The sequence below is a fragment of the Triticum dicoccoides genome, chromosome 7B, assembly GCF_002162155.2.
Source record: "Triticum dicoccoides isolate Atlit2015 ecotype Zavitan chromosome 7B, WEW_v2.0, whole genome shotgun sequence".
NCBI lineage: Eukaryota > Viridiplantae > Streptophyta > Magnoliopsida > Poales > Poaceae > Triticum > Triticum dicoccoides.
The window spans coordinates 669,051,371-669,074,929 of NC_041393.1; the positions used below are offsets into that span (position 1 = coordinate 669,051,371).

The 23,559-nt window shown below is 42.5% G+C and overlaps 1 protein-coding gene across 1 annotated transcript; it reads left to right on the plus strand.

The window, feature by feature from the left end:
* Window positions 1–12,215: 12,215 nt before the first annotated feature.
* Window positions 12,216–12,714, plus strand: LOC119339350. Its single transcript, XM_037611449.1, has 2 exons — window positions 12,216–12,394; window positions 12,465–12,714. The coding sequence occupies exons 1-2, from the start codon at window positions 12,288–12,290 to the stop codon at window positions 12,712–12,714; spliced, it is 357 nt and encodes a 118-aa protein (XP_037467346.1). The 5' UTR covers window positions 12,216–12,287.
* The last annotated feature ends 10,845 nt before the right edge of the window (window positions 12,715–23,559 follow it).

Genomic DNA, 23,559 nt, shown 5'->3' on the forward strand with positions numbered 1-23,559 from the left:
AAAAATAATTACATAAGAATTCTTGATCACCATGTCAAGCCATCAATTCAAGGACGAATGTATTGTAGGTTGCATCATTCGTTCAAACATAATTTTGAGGATTGCAATATGTTTCATCAAATATTTAAATCGGCCATTAATAAAGGACGATTAAAATTTTTTGAGACAGCAAGAGATGACCAGTCTATTCCGATTGGTCTCGATGGCAGAAAGTTTTTGCATCGGCTGCTTCAAGCCGATCCACTTAAAGAGGAGGTAAAAACTGCAGGTGATGGGGTCAAGCTTTCAAGTAAAAAAAATTTTGAAGAGCATAATGAACATAATTTTGAGGGCGAGAATTCTATTGAAGCTACAATGGAGACGCCAAGGACTGGAGGGAAACAAGCAAATCCAATGATTGGTGCAAGCACAACCAAATGAAACAAAGGCCGAAATAAGCGCAAGTGTAAGAGATCAAAAATCACCTTTGCTGAACTATTGGATAAATATCAAAAGAAGAGTGAAGAGAAGAATACTTATCGGCCAAATCATGCAAAGAAACCAAGATCACCCCCAAGGCGCAAATATGAGGATCGGTATTGGCAAAGTGCGAATTTTAATCCAACATATTCATATCCTTATTTTGGGCCGCCAATGCCAATGCCGTGGATGCCTCCCTATGCTCATATAGATCCATATCCATCATGGGATAGCTATGATACGAGGGCACACTCTCCATCTTATTTTAGACCATCTAACCAATATTATGCAGCTCCGAGAAGATCAACATTTGAACAATCACATGCTAAAGACCGTTTCGATCATAAGGAATCGGTCCAGTGCTCAAGGAACAGAAAGGAGGTGGTCAAGCAAGTTTACCGCGTTAAAAGAGATGGTCGTAAGAGTGCTACTTCAGATTTGATCTCAAAAGAAAAAGAGCCAACTAAAATGTTGACATTGGCTACTAAAGGCAATGAGATGAAGCAATCAATTGTTGAGAGTCAATCAAGTGCCAAATCTGAAGGGAGGAAGTTGAGAGTGCCCAAGATAAAACAAGAATTGCCATTACTTCAAAGAAAATCGCAGCCGGGGTGCCCACTCGGCTTATCGTATTGGCAAAAGAAGAAAGTACAAAAGCTTAGTGCACAAGAACTTGAAAAGATGAACATGGCATGGGTTCCCAAAGGAAGTACTAAAAACAAGAATAATATGCAAGATTCTGTTGCAATAAGTGCGACAAAGGTGAAGAAAGAGAAGAGTGCAATCTTCGAACAACCAAGTCGAGGGTTTGCACATCAGAATCTTCGGTTCAAACAACATCCATATTCTTCAACTATGTCATTAATGCATATGCCATGGAACTCATCCTCGGGTATGACTAGTTACCCTCCATGGACTTATTTTGACCCATGGATGCAATATAATTTCTTACATCATGAAAGGGTATTACCAAATTATTATATGTTCGATTAGCTTCATTTTTGTTGCTAATCTAAATGGCCGATATATACTTATCGTCCAAAGCACGTACAAAACGGCCGATGGAGTGTTGACATCGTGCTTACAATAAACTTCGTGCTAGTTATTTTTCGGCACACAAGTTTTGCCGAAAAACAGGGGGGCATGTGTTGACACCAGATTTTGGCATGGTCAAAAACATAATTAAGAAGGTCTCAAATGGAAAAATGATCAAAGCGAGAAATTTCCATATCATCAAAAGGAGAAATTTTGATATTTGGGCCATAGCCATCCGATCTCATCTCTAAGGCCGAAGTTGTATTCACAGTATTGAGATTTTGTGTTCAGAACAGTATTCGACTGATTACGCCCCCAAGATGGCCTTTGATGGAAAAGGTTACAACTGCAAAGTTCTTCGTCTCGTCGAAACGGACGATTTTGATATAAGAATCGTCCCCATCCAAGTTAGTATGCAAAAGTTACAGGCAAAACTGTGCGCTGCAGCACTGTATGGCCGGATCATCCGGACCGTGGTCCAGATCATCCGTCCGAGGGCCGAAAAATTGACCAAAACAATAGAAGCTAAAAGTTGAAGCCGGATGATCTGGATCAACTCCCGGATGATCCGGGTAAAGGCCGGACAATCCGGGCAATCGTCCGGGTGTCCGGACACGTTTTTCTGCTGCAGACTTTAGAAAACGGCCCGAAACACCCTCAAGATGGCCTCGGATGAAAAAGTGTTCAACACGGAAGTTGTGCGTCTCGTCGAGACGGTTGATTTGGTTTTAAAAAACGTCCATATCGAAGGTCGTATGAGGATTCTAGAGTCAAAACAGTGAGCTGCTGTCAAAAAACTGGGCTAGGCCGGATCATCCGGGCCTTGAGTCGGACATCCGGGCCGGGGGTCGTGAATAGTCCGTGTTTTATTAGGTTTTGATGATTTGGACGGCTAGACAAGTCCTTTTCTTGTACGGGAAGTCCATCCGCCTCTTATATCGACAAGAGGTGACGGCCGATTGAACAACAACACACAATCGAACAAATCTATCTACATCTTTTACCTTTACTTTTACCTTCTCCTTTGTTTTTCTTCTTCCTCGTTCTTCGTTCGTTCTTCTTCATTGCAGGGCGGCGAACCTCGAGGCCCTAGGGGCGGTCAGGTCGACCTAGGGCGGCCCATAGCTGTCGCGCGCCCTGACGGGGTCCCTCCCAGGCGCGTGGGGTTTCGGGTCTACAAAAGCGTCCGCCGGATTGTCTTGCGTACCGCGCTTTCGGCGGGTCTCCTTCGACGTGAGCTGCGGTGCATCACCCTCGATGTTGGAGGTACACGGTGACGTGTTCGTGTGCGAACAGCGTGCTTAGGCAGCGGGAGACCATGTTTTCGCCATGGATGTGGCCGTCGCACGGCAGGCAGAGCCCGGCAGCGTCTGCCCGGCAGTACACCGCCGCAGAAGTAGCGCTCCGCTGTGGGCACCATGCATGTCAGCGGCAAGCTCTGGCACCCTGTACAATATGCATAGTTTTTTTTTAGTAAAGAGATGAAGAATGGCCAGTGCATGTGGTTCTGGGCTAGATGGCCGAGCATTATTTAGCGGGCTTGGGTTAACTGACCATTATATCTTTATATAATTATTATATTGTATCAATTGGTTACGATCAGTATGTTCCACAAGGTCCAAAAATAGGAAGGTTTCGTGTGTTCCACGGTACATTGATATTGGTCTTATCAATCTTGTGGGGCTATCTGAATGCAGCGACATAACTTGCCATTTGTGTGATCCTATTGTGAAAATATAACGTTACAATTATATATTGAATTTACTTAGGCGAATCTACTAATATTGTACGTATTTCTCCTTTGCATAGATTATATCCGATAGAATGTTATGCGTAGACTGACCTGCGGGCTGTCCTAATCCTTTCAGTGGTCAGGCTTCAGACTTGCATCGGTAGTTTATTTCCTTCTTTGAGTTGTTGATTCTCTCGCTTAAATTGTGCTTTTGTAATCTTAGTAGGAGTAAGCACTATGCATAGTTGGCGGTGTTCATGGATGCGCGCTCTCTCTCTCTCAATCTGATTCCTTCATACTCCCTCTGTTTTTAAATATTAAGTCTTTTTAGAGATTCCAATATGAACTACATATGGATGTACATAAACGTATTTTAGAGTATAGATTCACTTATTTTGCTCTGTATGTAGTTCGTATTGAAATCTCTAAAAAGACATATATTTAGGAACGGGGGTAGTACTTTGCAGATTGGAACTTTCCTGAATGCCACTTTTGAGTGGCTTCCAAACATGATTTTTTTTTGTTCCTTTCTATTAATACAAAAAAAAAGAAATTGCTATGGTGTTACACCACAAATTCGCAATGGTGACTCGGTTTTTTGCTTGCTTTTGGTGAAGTTCTTTCATTGTCATTCAATTTGAACGAGGCTTCAAAACACAAGGGTCAAGAGAAAGGGGAGATAGCAGTAGCAGGCTAGCATTCTCTTTATTTTGATGCAACAATGATTTATAGATCTGGTCACGTGCCCATATCCATTAGATCAGATCATGGGAATGGACCTTTTTGTTCCAGCTGGTAATGTGTCCGTCAGAACATTTTTTGATGCTGGGTAACAATGGATCACATCATAGGGAAAACTGAAACGGCGCTCTTTAGCTTTGTATGTGTTATGCTCCCTTTTGAAAATCCTTTTAGAAAAGAAGCATATACCAATGAAAGGTACATACTTGCATCATGAATATTCTGTTTGGAAGGATTTCAGAAAATTCAGCCAATAGTGCTTTTGCTTTACTTCAAATTGATCTACCTACATGCACTCTCTGAAAAGTTGATAGTATGCTTATAAGTTGGTTTTAATTCTTAAGCTTATTAACTTTCCTAATTGTAGCTGTTTTCTTCTATGTTTTTTAACATATAGTTCCTTCAAGATGTGTCTCATTAACTGAATTATTAGCTATAGATGATTAATTAATGAGTTGGTACTATTGGGCTATTATTCAAACTATAGAAGTTTATGTAGGATCTGAAACCTTCAAGATTTCTTTTTACCACCAAGCAACAAGATAATAAAACTGAAATTTATTGCATCTGTCAAAAGAAGATGCAATATCGTCGAAGGGCAAGTATTCTAATCCTGAAATTTTAAATGTTGTTGCAAAAATAAGAGTTACCCAAATTATATATTTAAGATTGGTTCATAGTATTGTCGTTTGTTTCAAATCAGTGACTGGTATGCTCAAAATGTAAATGCATATCAGCCATAGAAAAGAGATACACTCCATTTTCTTGACTTACACATCAGTATTAGGAAAGCGAAAGTGTAGTGTAATAAAAGACTAGCGAACTTACCATATTAGCATGACGAATGAGAAAAACTTGAAATACGACCATTTATATGTTCATCACGTGTGGGGCGATAATGAGAGTCTACCAGAGACAAATATATAAGCATTTCCTCACGAAGTACTAAAACACTCAACAAAGAGGATTCTTTAAAGCCAGAGACATAAAATATTGATTTACGTTGCAATACGATGGCATGAATGGTTCAATTGAAATATCAAACATGTATGGCAAATTGTCCAAGGATATGAATATCAGGGCGCTCTTTACCATTTCATCACGGGCACCAATCCAGTAGGAGGTTCCACTAGAATGATGCAGGACAAAAATCAATGTACCACATTTTAGCTTATTAGAAATTTATCAACATGTGCTTCCTGTCTTCTAAGATGCACTATAACTGGTGACAGCAAAACGAGTTTACAAGACAAACGATGATTCCAGCAAAAATATGCAATAATTTTTTTGATATATTGCCACTCCGTATGTACCCTCAGTGCCCAGAGCGATGATCATATCGTCACGTACACATGCGCACATCCTCCTATTGGACGTGTGCAAGAATTTGCAAAAGCTCCGTATCACTTTTATCACAGGCACCAATCCTGCAGGAGGATACACCAGGATGATCTAATCCATAAGAGACTTGCTTCTAGCTTATTTACACATCATGTTTGTATTTCTATATACAGTTCGCTACGTAGAGTGGACTGTATATAGTTTCAATAAATAGTTTGTCTTAGAAGTGTGCCACTTTTAATTGCTCTCTTTGTATCCACGCATTCGCAAGATTACAATAAATTTGCATCTTCAATGTCTTTAATGTCTCTATATACCGTTCTGACTTGCTTGAATTAGAAATAAATGAATAGGCACTGAACTATTCTTCAAACAATGGACTACATAGATTCGAGTAATCACCGAGCGCGGCGTGTCGCCGCGCGGGTTAGGCTAGTACTTATTATTGCAACTCCTTTTATTAAATACTCAAACCTTACATATGACAATATGGAGGATCCATACCAACAATAGTGACTATATGATGAAATATGTGGGACAAATTAAATTAAATTCTTTCACTTAGGATGCGATGAAATTAAAGCTTTTTAGCCAGACGCTAACGACCACAGCGAAAGCCGGGCTATTAAGTCATCCTGCAGGTACTTTCGACACTGGGAAACACTATAAAATGAGCGATTTCTTGCGACGGACCACTTCTTTCTTGTATAATCATTCTTTTACCAAAATTGTCTTCATGACGGTTTTCGACCGTCATGCCGACCCTTTCTTTGTCCACATCATAATATTAGTAATCACAATTAACCGTAAACTTTTTCATCAAGTTTGATTTGCTTACCACGTCTGCCACGTGGTTACATCATCAACTGAGAGCACATCAGTTTTATTAAATAAACATATTGGTGGCCTTTCAAGGTTCATGAATGTTTAGACTATCTTCCCATGTGCTTCCCTAATAGTGTCGCTTACACGCATGAGATGGTTCACCAGGTAGCGGCAAGGGACTGGTTTACTCCATTCAGTTGATAGTTTGTGTTGTTCCGTTATCTCCTTTTTACCGGGTCACCTTGCCGAAAACCAAATATACCTAATATAAAATTAGTGGCCATTCTTGCTAGTTATGTGCGCCTCATGTATGCAAAGAGAAATAAGCCTATTTCTATCTAGGTGCATGAACAATAATGACTATATTATTGTGCGTATTATTTTTTTCCTGACATATGGTACACTCATTTGTATGGGACTAATGCTATATGAACTTTTTTTATCTTTTAATCACGGCCATTATAATTAGAATCAACAGATAAATTTTAGTTATATTTGATAAGTTATCTCTCTTCTGATATTTGAAATATACCTTCTTTCACACTGTTATTTATATTTTAGGCATCTCCGATAGCCCAACAATATATTTCTTACTCTTTGTTCTACTGCATGTTCCTAGTTCATCGAAGCAATATCAAATTATATGTCAAACATACCTCTTGAGAAAATATGCGATGCATCTGTTCTTGCATTTTTTGTTTAGTAAATTCTCAGGCTGTGTAGTTTTTAATTACTGTATATTGAACATGTATATGTTGCCAGAAAAGAAACAAACGCCTATGTATGTGCTTTTATCATGTTTATTAATATTTTAAATATCTCCAACTATATTTTCAGTTGCACAGCCATATTTTTTCTTATCCCTCATTCCACTACATGCTCCTAATCACTAAATTATGTGCCAATTAGACCCTATGCATGTGGCTAATGAGCAAAAAATATTGTTGCTTGCTACCTTTTCTAATGTCAGCATGAAGCCATCAATAGTAATTAGCTTGCATGAATCTGTTTGGCTCATGTGTACGTACAAATTAAGAATTGCTAAATAAAAAAGGTTGTTCCTTGCTTTTTGCCGATATGTCATAACAACATCATCTGTAATTAGCACGTGAAACGGATTGATTTTTTCAAGTAGCTATGCAAGTGATGGCATCAGAAAATGGAGTTGGTGCCTAGTTCCTTTTTTTTTAAAGTTGCTAGTTCCTTTGATTAGCACGTTCCGTAGTAGAGCTTACAAAAGCACACGTGCGTTTTTTTCTCCGTGCTTCAACTTGTGCTTGGCCCACAAATATAAAATTCAGCTGGCGGCAATACCTTTTATTAGCGCTTAATTATATTTTGAGTTCACATAAAAAAGTGCACTTACGATGATATAAGGAAAGTCACCGAGTTGGACCTGGACTCTCGCTTTCCTCTCGATATGAATCCATCTTGATTTGCTAGTCCGACCGCGGCTGGCTGTAGCGTATGGGAAAAGGAGACATGCATATACGTACATCTTTCATCTGAATCACAGCCGTTGTTTTGAACTATTTTTCTACTGTTACATCTAAGCCGTACGTTTTCTATCATTTTAATAATAATATAATATAATAGATATATAGATATCTTAACTAATATTGTATTTGCTAAATATTTTAATGTTGTATTTGCAAAATTTTCTCATGTATTTGGAAAATCAAGTGAACATGAATTACAAAAATCGTAATCAAGCACTTAAAAAATGTTAAATTTGCATAGAATTTGTTCTCGACGTCGACGATGCCCGGCTTACATCCTCCTCGTCGACTCGGCGGTGAGAACCTACTTGAGAGGCACCATGTACGGGACTGGGCTCCGCCATGCTGGCACTGGGAGGTGCTACCTTCAAGGGCGCGCAGTTTGGTGAGGAATCGGGCTCCCATAGTCGACCCGGAGCTTCTTTCGTGGCGGTCGCGTGGGCCACTATCGGTGCGGACGCAGCCGACCCCCGAGGAGGTGGTACGTCGCTGTGTCAGGGAGGAGGACGAGCATGTCCATCGCTACATGGTTGCGTTGGAGGTCAGGTTCCCCAATACCTGGCAGGTTCTTCACGGATCTCACCTGAGCTATGATTCTGTGATGGTTCCTTCTCTTTGGGTGTCCACCGCCCGCGCCTCAGGAACCGCGAGTCAACTAGATTGTTCGATAATATTCGAGCTGTATTAGTGATGTTATATGATAATATTCGAGGTGTATTAGTGATAATATTCCAGATGTATTCGATATAATATTTGATGATGCATTAACTGGATTAATCAAGATATATTAGTGATATTATATGATGATCTTGCTAGCTAAGAAAATTAATCCTCCTCGCCATCCCTCGCCCCTCAGATCGAACCTCTTCGACGGCTGACTACTATGATTCAGTTTTTGCTTATTGAATGCATTTTACACTAGTAGAAAAGGGGGCAATTGTCCAGGCCGGGCCATCCCATTAGTCCCGATTCAATCCAGAACCGGGACCAATGGGGGCAATGGACCCGGTTCGTGAGCCACGGGGGCCGGCCGAGCCACGTGGGCCATTGGTCCCGGTTCGTCTTGACCTATTGGTCCCGGTTGGAGGGACGAACCGGGACCAATGTGCCTCGCTCCTGGCCCAACATCATTGGTCCTGGTTGGTGGCTTGAACCGGGACCAAAGGCTGCCCTTTAGTCCCGGTTCGTGCCACAAACCGGGACCAATTAGTTGCCTATATATACCCCTCGCCCGCGAGCAGAGCACTCCCACCACTACAAGAAATATGTCAACTTATGACCTTCTGTTAGTGACCCTGGAAGAATTGGTCATAGATTTATGACCATTTGACACCAATTGGTCAAAAGCTGTTCGAGGGGCTCCAAACCCTAAACCATTGCGACCATTTTGGTCAGAAAGGTCATAATTTCCTTACATGAAATGGTCATAAAGCTAACAGCGCTAGTCCGCTGCCTTATTTCTAGTTGTTAACGACTAATATAGATGGTCATAGCCTTGTAAATTATGGTGGGTTGCTATGACTAGGCGCCACCTCATCAGTTTTGCCTATGTGTCATGTCCATGTGGCAGTTTTTGCCCTAGGTTGTGAAGCAACCTATATTTCTGTCATTCCCAAAATTCTCAAAAAAATCTCATAAATTCTTTGGGTCATATCTTCATCAAATATGTAAAAACCTTCCTTGCCTAGTTCAAAATAATTCAAAAATATTCATTTTCCTATTCTGTTCAGAGTAACAGTTTGTGAAGGAAGTACCACTTTGGCATGTCCAAATAGTATCCATTTTCTACAGTACTTTCCTATGCCCAAATAACCATCCTCCACCAAATGCCAGCTCAATCCATTCATTATTTTGAGCCGAGCTTCAACATTCGTATTTATGTCCAGTGTGGTGGTTTGCAAAGCAAGTACCACCTAGGCTCCTCCTTTTGAGCTTAAAATTTGTGAAGACGGTCTTCTTAGTAACTGATCATCCTCAGCTAAAACTCACGCCCATTAGCCATGTACATTTCCCATACCGCTAATCAAACACTTGGCTGCTAATTCATGTTTGAGCATCGATCGGTCTCCTCGTGAGAATCTTATGTTGTAATTTTATTCCTAGCACCAACATAGGGAGTGCCCAACCCACTAGACATGCCTAGGCCACCCAGAACACATCGCAATGCCACGGTGACGAGGTGACCATGCGGCGGGCATGCGAGTTTACGCGCTCTAGAGTTGGGGCCCTCGGCCACCGCCCAAACCTCGACGTATCGCCACCAAACCATGTATTTATGATTAAATAGGTCCTTATGTAACTAGAAATGATTTTTGGAAAAAATAAATAGCAAACTATGAGGCAGCTGCAGTTCAAATTTGACCCGCTTCCAGCTGAATCGGCAGAAATTTGTCTTTTTCACGAGAGGTGGATCAAAAAATTTTACACCCCACCATTTTTTAATTGTGCATTAAATATGGCCTAGTATTTTATAAAAATGATTTGGTCCAATTTTGCAACAATTATTTGGTAGTTCCTTAAAAAAAAACCTCCTTTCGGGCACTCGAAAAATGGAAAATGGTTTTTTCGTCCAACGAAAATGAAAACTTCCTTAGGCAACATTGTTTGCTATTCTAATATGCACCCTTGTGCACAATATGAGATCATTTGAACAAACTATGCCATGAATGTGGTCATAAGGTTGATCGTTTGGGTTGAAATACATGAATCTTCACGCATGATAGCTCATTTCTGAGAATATTTTTTTAAAATAATTACCGTATTACAAGTTTATTATTTTTCCTGGAAACTTGGTCACATACAATGACACAATGCGAAGGTTTTCCAATTTTTTGATTTTTTTTGAATTTTTTATGCCCGTTTCAAAATGCGGTCAAAACGGCGGGCTTGACCGTTCCTAGCTAGTGGTTGAATCTTGGAATTTTTTGGTGTTTCTCTGATTAAATAGATACTTATGTACCTAGAAATGATTTTTGGAAAAAAAAGAGCAAACTATGAGGCAGCTACAGTTCAAATTTGACCCGTTTCCACTTGAATCGACGACAATTTGTCTTTTTCACCAGAAGTGGATCAAATTTTTTTTCACCCAACCATTTGGTCAATTGTGCATTATATATGTCCTAGTATTTTAGAAAATTGATTTGGTACAATTTTGCAACAATTATTTGGGAGGTCCTTCACAAAAAAACCTCCTTTTGGGCACTCGGAAAATGAAAAATGGTTTTTTCGTCCAAAGAAAATGAAAACTTCCTTAGGCAACATTGTTTTCCATTCCAAATATGCACCCTTGTGCACAATATGAGATTATTTGAACAAACTATGCCATGAATGTGGCCATAAGATTGATCATTTGGCTTGAAAGCCATTGATCTCCACACATGATAGTTCGTTTCTGAGAACACTTTTTTTATAATAATTGCCGTATTACAAGTTTGTTATTTTTCATAGGAACTTGGCCACATATGATGACACAATGCGAAGGTTTCCCAATTTTTTGATTTTTTTTGAATTTTTTATGCCCGTTTCAAAATGCGATCAAAACGGTGGGAATGACCATTCCTAGCTAGTGGTTGAATCTTGGATTTTTTTTGGTGTTTCTCTGATTAAATAGATACTTATGTACCTAGAAATTATTTTTGGAAAAAATAAATAGCAAACCATGAGGCAGCTGCAGTTCAAATTTGACCCGCTTCCAACTGAATCAGCGGAAATTTGTCTTTTTTACGAGAGGTGGATCAAATCTTTTTACACCCAACCATTTGATAAATTGTTCATTAATTATGGCCTAGTATTTTAGAAAAATAATTTGGTCCAATTTTGCAATAATTATTTGGGAGGTCCTTCACAAAAAAACCTCCTTTTGGGCACTCGAAAAATGAAAAATGGTTTTTTCGTCCAACGAAAATGAAAACTTCCTTAGATAACATTGTTTGCCATTCCAATATGCACTCCTGTGCACAATATGAGATCATTTAAACAAACTATGCCATGAATGTGGCCATAAGATTGATCTGCAGGTACGATTAGAAGGTTATCATCATCCATAAAATGTGGTATAACTTGAGTGAAAATTTTAGTGGTTCCATTTTGCAAAATATTATTGGTAGTTGCTTCATAAACCCCTTTGTTTTTAGCACTTAGAGACTACATTTTAAATTACAGCCGTATTCTCCAACCAATCAGGACAACTCCCCCGGATCACCCTACCGTAGGCGATCCGAACCGTTCGATCGTTCCGGATCTAACGGCAGACTTGACCCCCCCACCGTCTCACAGCCCGCACCACTCGTCCTCTCGCCCCCTCTCTCTCCTACGCACCCACAGCCGCCGCCCTCTCCCTCCCTCAGATCTCGATCCGATCCAGATCGATGCCGCCACCCCTCTCTAACCCTAGCTTCCCGTCGCCGGCGGCGGCGCCCTCCCTCCCTCGCCCTCTCCTCCTTCCCTCCTCACGGCCATATCTCCGTTCCCCCATAGCCACACCTCATCCTCCTCCCCATCCCCCGGTCCCGTCCCCAGCCCTGCCCGGATCCACCGTGCATGTCCACAGCCACAGCCGCTGCCCCCAGCCCCGCCCACGGCGGCCGCCACCACCCCAAGCCTTGTCTTGCTATAACTCTTCACGAGCAGTGAAGGGAAGAAGAAGGGGAAAGGGGATGGCCACCGACACTGCCTACGCGAAGCGGGTGCTGCTCGCCTGCAACGGCGGCGCCGACGCCGTCTTGCGGGGGGTCGGCGTCGGCCTCGCTAGGCACGGCTGCAGGTACTCCCTCTCACTTTTCCCCTTCTTCCTCCTGTCGTTGGGCTCTGAATCTAAGCGCGGGCGCACACAGGCTGGTCCTGGTGGGCGACGAGGGCGCCCTGGCTGCGACGGTGGAGGAGGTGCGGCGCAGCGCGGCAGAAGGGGCGGCGGCCATCGCGGTGGTCGGGATGGACCTCGCGGCCTGCGACGAGGCTGCTACTTGCTCGTTTCCGTCCAGGCAAGTAACCTCTCCTATCTTCTCTGGCTTCGATCCCCGCATCCATCTCCGTACTACGCCGCCTGCACATGCGCATGATGGTTTTTCAGCGAGGATGCCATGACACCATGCAAAGAGTTGCATTGCTGTCCGTACCCTGCACTGTCAGCGCCATGAACCCCGTACAAGACCGCGTCCGAGCCAGGCCCGGATAGGGCAGGAGAGATACGGGAAGGAGCGGTATCTGTAAGAGTAGGAGCAGATCACGGAGAAGCCGGAACACCCGAAAACGCGGGACGAGGAGAGGTCACACAGCCGGTCTCAACGGGCGTGCATGCAGCAGGGCGTGCGCAGACTGAGTCCTCAGGGGCCAGAGCAGCAGGATTTGACCAGAGACCTAGATTCTTGGCCCCGAGCCTACCTGGGAAACCAAACTCCACACAGAGAGGCCCAGCATGCCAAAGCCCATGAAGCACAATCTCAGCGGCAACCTCGCGACAGGCCACTTCAAATTCAAAAGAGGTAGGGCCCAGCACAACGGCCCGGAACCCTGCTGCCAAGCCACCAAACCAGCCATGCAGATGCTGAGCGAAGAACTCCGGCGAGAGGAGCACGACGTCGCTGACGACGAACACCGCGAGGCGCACCGGGGAGAACGATCTCGACAGCGCGCAGGCAGAGCCGCAGCCATATCTGGCCCACATGGCATCCTCAAAGCGGGCTCCAGAACACCTTGCAAGACCGGCACAAGCAGGACCAACACAACCAGGACGACCAGACCCTAGCATGATCAAGGGAGAAAGTGCAACAACATGCATCAAAGGAAAGGGGGAGCGAGCACTTAGCTGAGAGGGCCACCCCAAAATGAAGCAGGGGCGCAGGGTCGGCAACGTGCCAACCTTACCCAAGCTAGCCTCGTGCTCCGGCGCGGCGAGCAACGAGCCCGCCAAGGACAGCTCCCAAGGCCGCGCAACGTCACGGGAGCAGCCGCCTGGCCGCCTGGCCGCTAGACAGGGTCTAGCGGCTAGAGCGAAGCAGTCTCGGCCGGGAACGACGATGGGCGGTGGAAGAGTCGGACGACGGTGATGACGGTGGCAGGAAGTCAAATATCGGTGGCCGCCGCAGGCTAGAGTGGCCAACGACGGGAGGGTGGCCGCCGCAGCCGGAGTGGCCGGCAACGGGAGGGTGGCCGTCGTAGGCCGGAGGGGCGAACGGCGGGTTCCTCAGCTACTTTTCATGTTGATAGAATGTCATTCTCTTCAGTTTTAACAGAAAACAAACTTGTGGCTTCGAGGGTGCCCGGACTGCTGCCATCCTGCCGAGAGGCACCCGGTGTACCCCTCCACCGTTTCACGGCGGCTGCAACAGCCTCCAATGCTGCTGCTCTTCGTAGTCGCAGTTCGACCAGAGACAGCAAGCGGTGCCGCTCCGGGAGGAGGTCACGACGATGCGGCAGGCGACCCTAAGCGGGGACACCGGGGAGGCGTGTGTTGACACCAGATTTTGGCATGGTCAAAAATGTAATTAAGAAGGTCTCAAATGGAAAAATGATCAAAGCGAGAAAGTTCCATATCGTCAAAAGGAGAAATTTTGATATTTGGGCCATAGCCATCCGATCTCATATCTAAGGCCGAAGTTGTATTCGAAGTATTGAGATTTTGTGTTCAGAACAGTATTCGGCTGATTACGCCCCCAAGATGGCCTCTGATGGAAAAGATTAGAACTGCAAAGTTCTTCGTCTCGTCGAAACGGACGATTTTGATATAAGAATCGTCCCCATCCAAGTTCGTATGCAAAAGTTACAGCCAAAACTGTGCGCTGCAACACTGTATGGCCGGATCATCCGGACCGGGGTCCAGATCATCTGGTCGAGGGCCGAAAAATTGACCAAAACAACAGAAGCTAAAAGTTGAAGCCGGATGATCTGGATCAACTCCCGGATGATCCGGGTAAAGGCCGGACAATCCGGGCAATCGTCCGGGTGTCCGGACACGTTTTTCTGCTGCAGACTTTAGAAAACGGCCCGAAACACCCTCAAGATGGCCTTGGATGAAAAAGTGTTCAACATGAAAGTTGTGCGTCTCGTCGAGACGGTTGATTTGGATATAAGAAACATCCAGATCGGGGCCTTGAGCTGCTGTCAAAAAACTGGGCTAGGCCGGATCATCCGGGCCTTGAGCCGGACATCCGGGCCGGGGGTCGTGAATAGTCCGTGTTTTATTAGGTTTTGATGATTTGGACGGCTAGGCAAGTCCTTTTCTTGTACGGGAAGTCCATCCGCCTCTTATATAGACAAGAGGTGACGGCCGATTGAACAACAACACACAATTGAACAAATCTATCTAATTCTTTTACCTTTACTTTTACCTTCTCCCTTGTTTTTCTTCTTCCTCGTTCTTCGTTCGTTCTTCTTCATTGCAGGGCGGCGAACCTCGAGTCCCTAGGGGCGGTCAGGTCGACCTAGGGTAGCCCATAGCCGTCGCGCGCCCTGACGGGGTCCCTCCCGGGCGCGTGGGGTTTCAGGTCTACAAAAGCACCCGCCGGATTGTCTTGCGTACCGCGCTTCCGGCGGGTCTCCTTCGGCGTGAGCTGCGGTGCATCACCCTCGGCGTTGGAGGTACACGGTGATGTGTTCGTGTGCGAACACACTTTTTGGCGACTCCGCTGGGGAAGAAGCTTTGAACGGTCTCCGGCCCGTTCTTGCTACGAAGAGATCGTCATCTAGGGTTTGCAATCTACAAAGGTAACATGAATACCCAATTCACTTATGTAAATGCAAATAATGCATATGTTGTTGCTAGATCGTCTAATGAGCATATTGTATCGGCTAGCCCTAGTTTTATCAATCATGCATCTAATTATGTGCAACAGCCGATTCAGAATAATATTCATGCTTCAACTTCATATAATTTTAGCAACATGCAACATATGTATCCCAACTCCCATGCATCGGCAACCCCACAAATCTATATGCCAATGAACAACATGATGAGTTCGGTTAATCATGTTGAGACACCCCATGTAGGAACTTCCAATAGTATGCAACAAAGTGTTTCAACTTTTTATTCATCGGCAAATAACTTGCAGTATGTTAATCCAAACGTGCCGGTGGATAGGGGAATTGGCCATGCTACTACTAGTTATTCGGCCAATTACCCTCAAACATCATATGCTACACCTCATGCTACGAATTTTTCGGCACCATAGGCAATTGTAGATATTCGTGGTTCAGCTCCGCACCTTCATGCTCATGGCCGAATAAGTGAGAATTCTACCAGAGCGCATGTGTCTTTACCTAGTAACGTAGCATATCATGTTGCCCCTGCACAATTACAGAATTTTGGCAACACACCATTGCCGGAAGCGTCTCAAAGTATTGGGGGGCAATCCGATGAAGATTGGGCTGAAATTGGTCGAAAAAAGCTTAAAGATAGACTAGCTGCAATGTTTGCTGAATTTAGACAAGAACAAGTAACCTTGCGAATCAAAGAAAGAAAGAGTGGTGATTCGGATAACAAAGTTAATTCGGTTATTAAAAAAGCCGAATCAAATAGTATATGTGTACCGAATCTATCAAAGAAAAAGAGGATGCCAAGGCATTGGAGAGTCATTCAAAAGTGGAACAAAGTATTATTCAAGTGATACAACCATTATGCTCTCCCAACGTAATTGAAGAGGTATGTCTAGCAAATGACTTGCCTATCTTCCGATTTGGTCGCAACTTTATTGTCGATGCTTCTATAAGAAAAATTCTCATAAGTAATTTTGAAAGACCAATGAAGAAGGGTAATTTACTTGTTAGCAACAAAATTGTTATAGACTATATCGGTCAACCCATTGCACCATTTATAAAGACCGATAATGACTTATTGTTGTGGCCAAAGCTTTCCCCGTTGCTTTATCTATAGTTCATATCTAGTTGGGTAGCTTTGCTTACTTCTTACTTGGCTTGCACTTTGTCTCAATTGAGACATGTGTGTTCTAAATATTTTCGTATCGGAAGTTTAAAGCCAAGGTTAATTTCTTTTGAGAAATCCGATGCTAATATAATATCTTATTCAAAGACACCGGAGATAGAGTGGAAAACACAATGTATAGCCGAATGGGAAGATTCCAAATCTGAACCATTCGATTGCTTATCTTCAAAGCCGTTCACACAGCAAGATCGGCTAGAAAGCAAGAAGTTTACCTTCAATTCAAGCATGTGTGACCAAATATTTGATTTATTGCTGAAAAATAATTACATAAGAATTCTTGATCACCATGTCAAGCCATCAATTCAAGGACGAATGTATTGTAGGTTGCATCATTCGTTCAAACATAATTTTGAGGATTGCAATATGTTTCATCAAATATTTAAATCGGCCATTAATAAAGGACGATTAAAATTTTTTGAGACAGCAAGAGATGACCAGTCTATTCCGATTGGTCTCGATGGCAGAAAGTTTTTGCATCGGCTGCTTCAAGCCGATCCACTTAAAGAGGAGGTAAAAACTGCAGGTGATGGGGTCAAGCTTTCAAGTAAAAAAAAATTTGAAGAGCATAATGAACATAATTTTGAGGGCGAGAATTCTATTGAAGCTACAATGGAGACGCCAAGGACTGGAGGGCAACAAGCAAATCCAATGATTGGTGCAAGCACAACCAAATGAAACAAAGGCCGAAATAAGCGCAAGTGTAAGAGATCAAAAATCACCTTTGCTGAACTATTGGATAAATATCAAAAGAAGAGTGAAGAGAAGAATACTTATCGGCCAAATCATGCAAAGAAACCAAGATCACCCCCAAGGCGCAAATATGAGGATCGGTATTGGCAAAGTGCGAATTTTAATCCAACATATTCATATCCTTATTTTGGGCCGCCAATGCCAATGCCGTGGATGCCTCCCTATGCTCATATAGATCCATATCCATCATGGGATAGCTATGATACGGGGGCACACTCTCCATCTTATTTTAGACCATCTAACCAATATTATGCAGCTCCGAGAAGATCAACATTTGAACAATCACATGCTAAAGACCATTTTGATCATAAGGAATCGGTCCAGTGCTCAAGGAACAGAAAGGAGGTGGTCAAGCAAGTTTACCGCGTTAAAAGAGATGGTCGTAAGAGTGCTACTTCAGATTTGATCTCAAAAGAAAAAGAGCCAACTAAAATGTTGACATTGGCTACTAAAGGCAATGAGATGAAGCAATCAATTGCTGAGAGTCAATCAAGTGCCAAATCTGAAGGGAGGAAGTTGAGAGTGCCCAAGATAAAACAAGAATTGCCATTACTTCAAAGAAAATCGCAGCCGGGGTGCCCACTCGGCTTATCGTATTGGCAAAAGAAGAAAGTACAAAAGCTTAGTGCACAAGAACTTGAAAAGATGAACATGGCATGGGTTCCCAAAGGAAGTACTAAAAACAAGAATAATATGCAAGATTCTGTTGCAATAAGTGCGACAAAGGTGAAGAAAGAGAAGAGTGCAATCTTCGAACAACCAAGTCGAGGGTTTGCACATCAGAATCTTCGGTTCAAACAACATCCATATTCTTCAACTATGTCATTAATGCATATGCCATGGAACTCATCCTCGGGTATGACTAGTTACCCTCCATGGACTTATTTTGACCCATGGATGCAATATAATTTCTTACATCATGAAAGGGTATTACCAAATTATTATATGTTCGATTAGCTTCATTTTTGTTGCTAATCTAAATGGCCGATATATACTTATCGTCCAAAGCACGTACAAAACGGCCGATGGAGTGTTGACATCGTGCTTACAATAAACTTCGTGCTAGTTATTTTTCGGCACACAAGTTTTGCCGAAAAACAGGGGGGCATGTGTTGACACCAGATTTTGGCATGGTCAAAAACATAATTAAGAAGGTCTCAAATGGAAAAATGATCAAAGCGAGAAATTTCCATATCATCAAAAGGAGAAATTTTGATATTTGGGCCATAGCCATCCGATCTCATCTCTAAGGCCGAAGTTGTATTCACAGTATTGAGATTTTGTGTTCAGAACAGTATTCGACTGATTACGCCCCCAAGATGGCCTTTGATGGAAAAGGTTACAACTGCAAAGTTCTTCGTCTCGTCGAAACGGACGATTTTGATATAAGAATCGTCCCCATCCAAATTAGTATGCAAAAGTTACAGGCAAAACTGTGCGCTGCAGCACTGTATGGCCGGATCATCCGGACCGTGGTCCAGATCATCCGTCCGATGGCCGAAAAATTGACCAAAACAACAGAAGCTAAAAGTTGAAGCCGGATGATCTGGATCAACTCCCGGATGATCCGGGTAAAGGCCGGACAATCCGGGCAATCGTCCGGGTGTCCGGACACGTTTTTCTGCTGCAGACTTTAGAAAACGGCCCGAAACACCCTCAAGATGGCCTCGGATGAAAAAGTGTTCAACACGGAAGTTGTGCGTCTCGTCGAGACGGTTGATTTGGTTTTAAAAAACGTCCATATCGAAGGTCGTATGAGGATTCTAGAGTCAAAACAGTGAGCTGCTGTCAAAAAACTGGGCTAGGCCGGATCATCCGGGCCTTGAGTCGGACATCCGGGCCGGGGGTCGTGAATAGTCCGTGTTTTATTAGGTTTTGATGATTTGGACGGCTAGACAAGTCCTTTTCTTGTACGGGAAGTCCATCCGCCTCTTATATCGACAAGAGGTGACGGCCGATTGAACAACAACACACAATCGAACAAATCTATCTACATCTTTTACCTTTACTTTTACCTTCTCCTTTGTTTTTCTTCTTCCTCGTTCTTCGTTCGTTCTTCTTCATTGCAGGGCGGCGAACCTCGAGGCCCTAGGGGCGGTCAGGTCGACCTAGGGCGGCCCATAGCTGTCGCGCGCCCTGACGGGGTCCCTCCCAGGCGCGTGGGGTTTCGGGTCTACAAAAGCGTCCGCCGGATTGTCTTGCGTACCGCGCTTTCGGCGGGTCTCCTTCGACGTGAGCTGCGGTGCATCACCCTCGATGTTGGAGGTACACGGTGACGTGTTCGTGTGCGAACAGCGTGCTTAGGCAGCGGGAGACCATGTTTTCGCCATGGATGTGGCCGTCGCACGGCAGGCAGAGCCCGGCAGCGTCTGCCCGGCAGTACACCGCCGCAGAAGTAGCGCTCCGCTGTGGGCACCATGCATGTCAGCGGCAAGCTCTGGCACCCTGTACAATATGCATAGTTTTTTTTTAGTAAAGAGATGAAGAATGGCCAGTGCATGTGGTTCTGGGCTAGATGGCCGAGCATTATTTAGCGGGCTTGGGTTAACTGACCATTATATCTTTATATAATTATTATATTGTATCAATTGGTTACGATCAGTATGTTCCACAAGGTCCAAAAATAGGAAGGTTTCGTGTGTTCCACGGTACATTGATATTGGTCTTATCAATCTTGTGGGGCTATCTGAATGCAGCGACATAACTTGCCATTTGTGTGATCCTATTGTGAAAATATAACGTTACAATTATATATTGAATTTACTTAGGCGAATCTACTAATATTGTACGTATTTCTCCTTTGCATAGATTATATCCGATAGAATGTTATGCGTAGACTGACCTGCGGGCTGTCCTAATCCTTTCAGTGGTCAGGCTTCAGACTTGCATCGGTAGTTTATTTCCTTCTTTGAGTTGTTGATTCTCTCGCTTAAATTGTGCTTTTGTAATCTTAGTAGGAGTAAGCACTATGCATAGTTGGCGGTGTTCATGGATGCGCGCTCTCTCTCTCTCAATCTGATTCCTTCATACTCCCTCTGTTTTTAAATATTAAGTCTTTTTAGAGATTCCAATATGAACTACATATGGATGTACATAAACGTATTTTAGAGTATAGATTCACTTATTTTGCTCTGTATGTAGTTCGTATTGAAATCTCTAAAAAGACATATATTTAGGAACGGGGGTAGTACTTTGCAGATTGGAACTTTCCTGAATGCCACTTTTGAGTGGCTTCCAAACATGATTTTTTTTGTTCCTTTCTATTAATACAAAAAAAAATTGCTATGGTGTTACACCACAAATTCGCAATGGTGACTCAGTTTTTTGCTTGCTTTTGGTGAAGTTCTTTCATTGTCATTCAATTTGAACGAGGCTTCAAAACACAAGGGTCAAGAGAAAGGGGAGATAGCAGTAGCAGGCTAGCATTCTCTTTATTTTGATGCAACAATGATTTATAGATCTGGTCACGTGCCCATATCCATTAGATCAGATCATGGGAATGGACCTTTTTGTTCCAGCTGGTAATGTGTCCGTCAGAACATTTTTTGATGCTGGGTAACAATGGATCACATCATAGGGAAAACTGAAACGGCGCTCTTTAGCTTTGTATGTGTTATGCTCCCTTTTGAAAATCCTTTTAGAAAAGAAGCATATACCAATGAAAGGTACATACTTGCATCATGAATATTCTGTTTGGAAGGATTTCAGAAAATTCAGCCAATAGTGCTTTTGCTTTACTTCAAATTGATCTACCTACATGCACTCTCTGAAAAGTTGATAGTATGCTTATAAGTTGGTTTTAATTCTTAAGCTTATTAACTTTCCTAATTGTAGCTGTTTTCTTCTATGTTTTTTAACATATAGTTCCTTCAAGATGTGTCTCATTAACTGAATTATTAGCTATAGATGATTAATTAATGAGTTGGTACTATTGGGCTATTATTCAAACTATAGAAGTTTATGTAGGATCTGAAACCTTCAAGATTTCTTTTTACCACCAAGCAACAAGATAATAAAACTGAAATTTATTGCATCTGTCAAAAGAAGATGCAATATCGTCGAAGGGCAAGTATTCTAATCCTGAAATTTTAAATGTTGTTGCAAAAATAAGAGTTACCCAAATTATATATTTAAGATTGGTTCATAGTATTGTCGTTTGTTTCAAATCAGTGACTGGTATGCTCAAAATGTAAATGCATATCAGCCATAGAAAAGAGATACACTCCATTTTCTTGACTTACACATCAGTATTAGGAAAGCGAAAGTGTAGTGTAATAAAAGACTAGCGAACTTACCATATTAGCATGACGAATGAGAAAAACTTGAAATACGACCATTTATATGTTCATCACGTGTGGGGCGATAATGAGAGTCTACCAGAGACAAATATATAAGCATTTCCTCACGAAGTACTAAAACACTCAACAAAGAGGATTCTTTAAAGCCAGAGACATAAAATATTGATTTACGTTGCAATACGATGGCATGAATGGTTCAATTGAAATATCAAACATGTATGGCAAATTGTCCAAGGATATGAATATCAGGGCGCTCTTTACCATTTCATCACGGGCACCAATCCAGTAGGAGGTTCCACTAGAATGATGCAGGACAAAAATCAATGTACCACATTTTAGCTTATTAGAAATTTATCAACATGTGCTTCCTGTCTTCTAAGATGCACTATAACTGGTGACAGCAAAACGAGTTTACAAGACAAACGATGATTCCAGCAAAAATATGCAATAATTTTTTTGATATATTGCCACTCCGTATGTACCCTCAGTGCCCAGAGCGATGATCATATCGTCACGTACACATGCGCACATCCTCCTATTGGACGTGTGCAAGAATTTGCAAAAGCTCCGTATCACTTTTATCACAGGCACCAATCCTGCAGGAGGATACACCAGGATGATCTAATCCATAAGAGACTTGCTTCTAGCTTATTTACACATCATGTTTGTATTTCTATATACAGTTCGCTACGTAGAGTGGACTGTATATAGTTTCAATAAATAGTTTGTCTTAGAAGTGTGCCACTTTTAATTGCTCTCTTTGTATCCACGCATTCGCAAGATTACAATAAATTTGCATCTTCAATGTCTTTAATGTCTCTATATACCGTTCTGACTTGCTTGAATTAGAAATAAATGAATAGGCACTGAACTATTCTTCAAACAATGGACTACATAGATTCGAGTAATCACCGAGCGCGGCGTGTCGCCGCGCGGGTTAGGCTAGTACTTATTATTGCAACTCCTTTTATTAAATACTCAAACCTTACATATGACAATATGGAGGATCCATACCAACAATAGTGACTATATGATGAAATATGTGGGACAAATTAAATTAAATTCTTTCACTTAGGATGCGATGAAATTAAAGCTTTTTAGCCAGACGCTAACGACCACAGCGAAAGCCGGGCTATTAAGTCATCCTGCAGGTACTTTCGACACTGGGAAACACTATAAAATGAGCGATTTCTTGCGACGGACCACTTCTTTCTTGTATAATCATTCTTTTACCAAAATTGTCTTCATGACGGTTTTCGACCGTCATGCCGACCCTTTCTTTGTCCACATCATAATATTAGTAATCACAATTAACCGTAAACTTTTTCATCAAGTTTGATTTGCTTACCACGTCTGCCACGTGGTTACATCATCAACTGAGAGCACATCAGTTTTATTAAATAAACATATTGGTGGCCTTTCAAGGTTCATGAATGTTTAGACTATCTTCCCATGTGCTTCCCTAATAGTGTCGCTTACACGCATGAGATGGTTCACCAGGTAGCGGCAAGGGACTGGTTTACTCCATTCAGTTGATAGTTTGTGTTGTTCCGTTATCTCCTTTTTACCGGGTCACCTTGCCGAAAACCAAATATACCTAATATAAAATTAGTGGCCATTCTTGCTAGTTATGTGCGCCTCATGTATGCAAAGAGAAATAAGCCTATTTCTATCTAGGTGCATGAACAATAATGACTATATTATTGTGCGTATTATTTTTTTCCTGACATATGGTACACTCATTTGTATGGGACTAATGCTATATGAACTTTTTTTATCTTTTAATCACGGCCATTATAATTAGAATCAACAGATAAATTTTAGTTATATTTGATAAGTTATCTCTCTTCTGATATTTGAAATATACCTTCTTTCACACTGTTATTTATATTTTAGGCATCTCCGATAGCCCAACAATATATTTCTTACTCTTTGTTCTACTGC

Coding starts and splice junctions, on each gene's coding strand:
- LOC119339350 (XM_037611449.1), top strand. CDS start 12,288: ATGGCCACCGACACTGCCTACGCGAAGCGGGTGCTGCTCGCCTGCAAC. Junction 12,395..12,464: donor CTCGCTAGGCACGGCTGCAG/GTACTCCCTCTC, acceptor GGGCGCACACAG/GCTGGTCCTGGTGGGCGACG.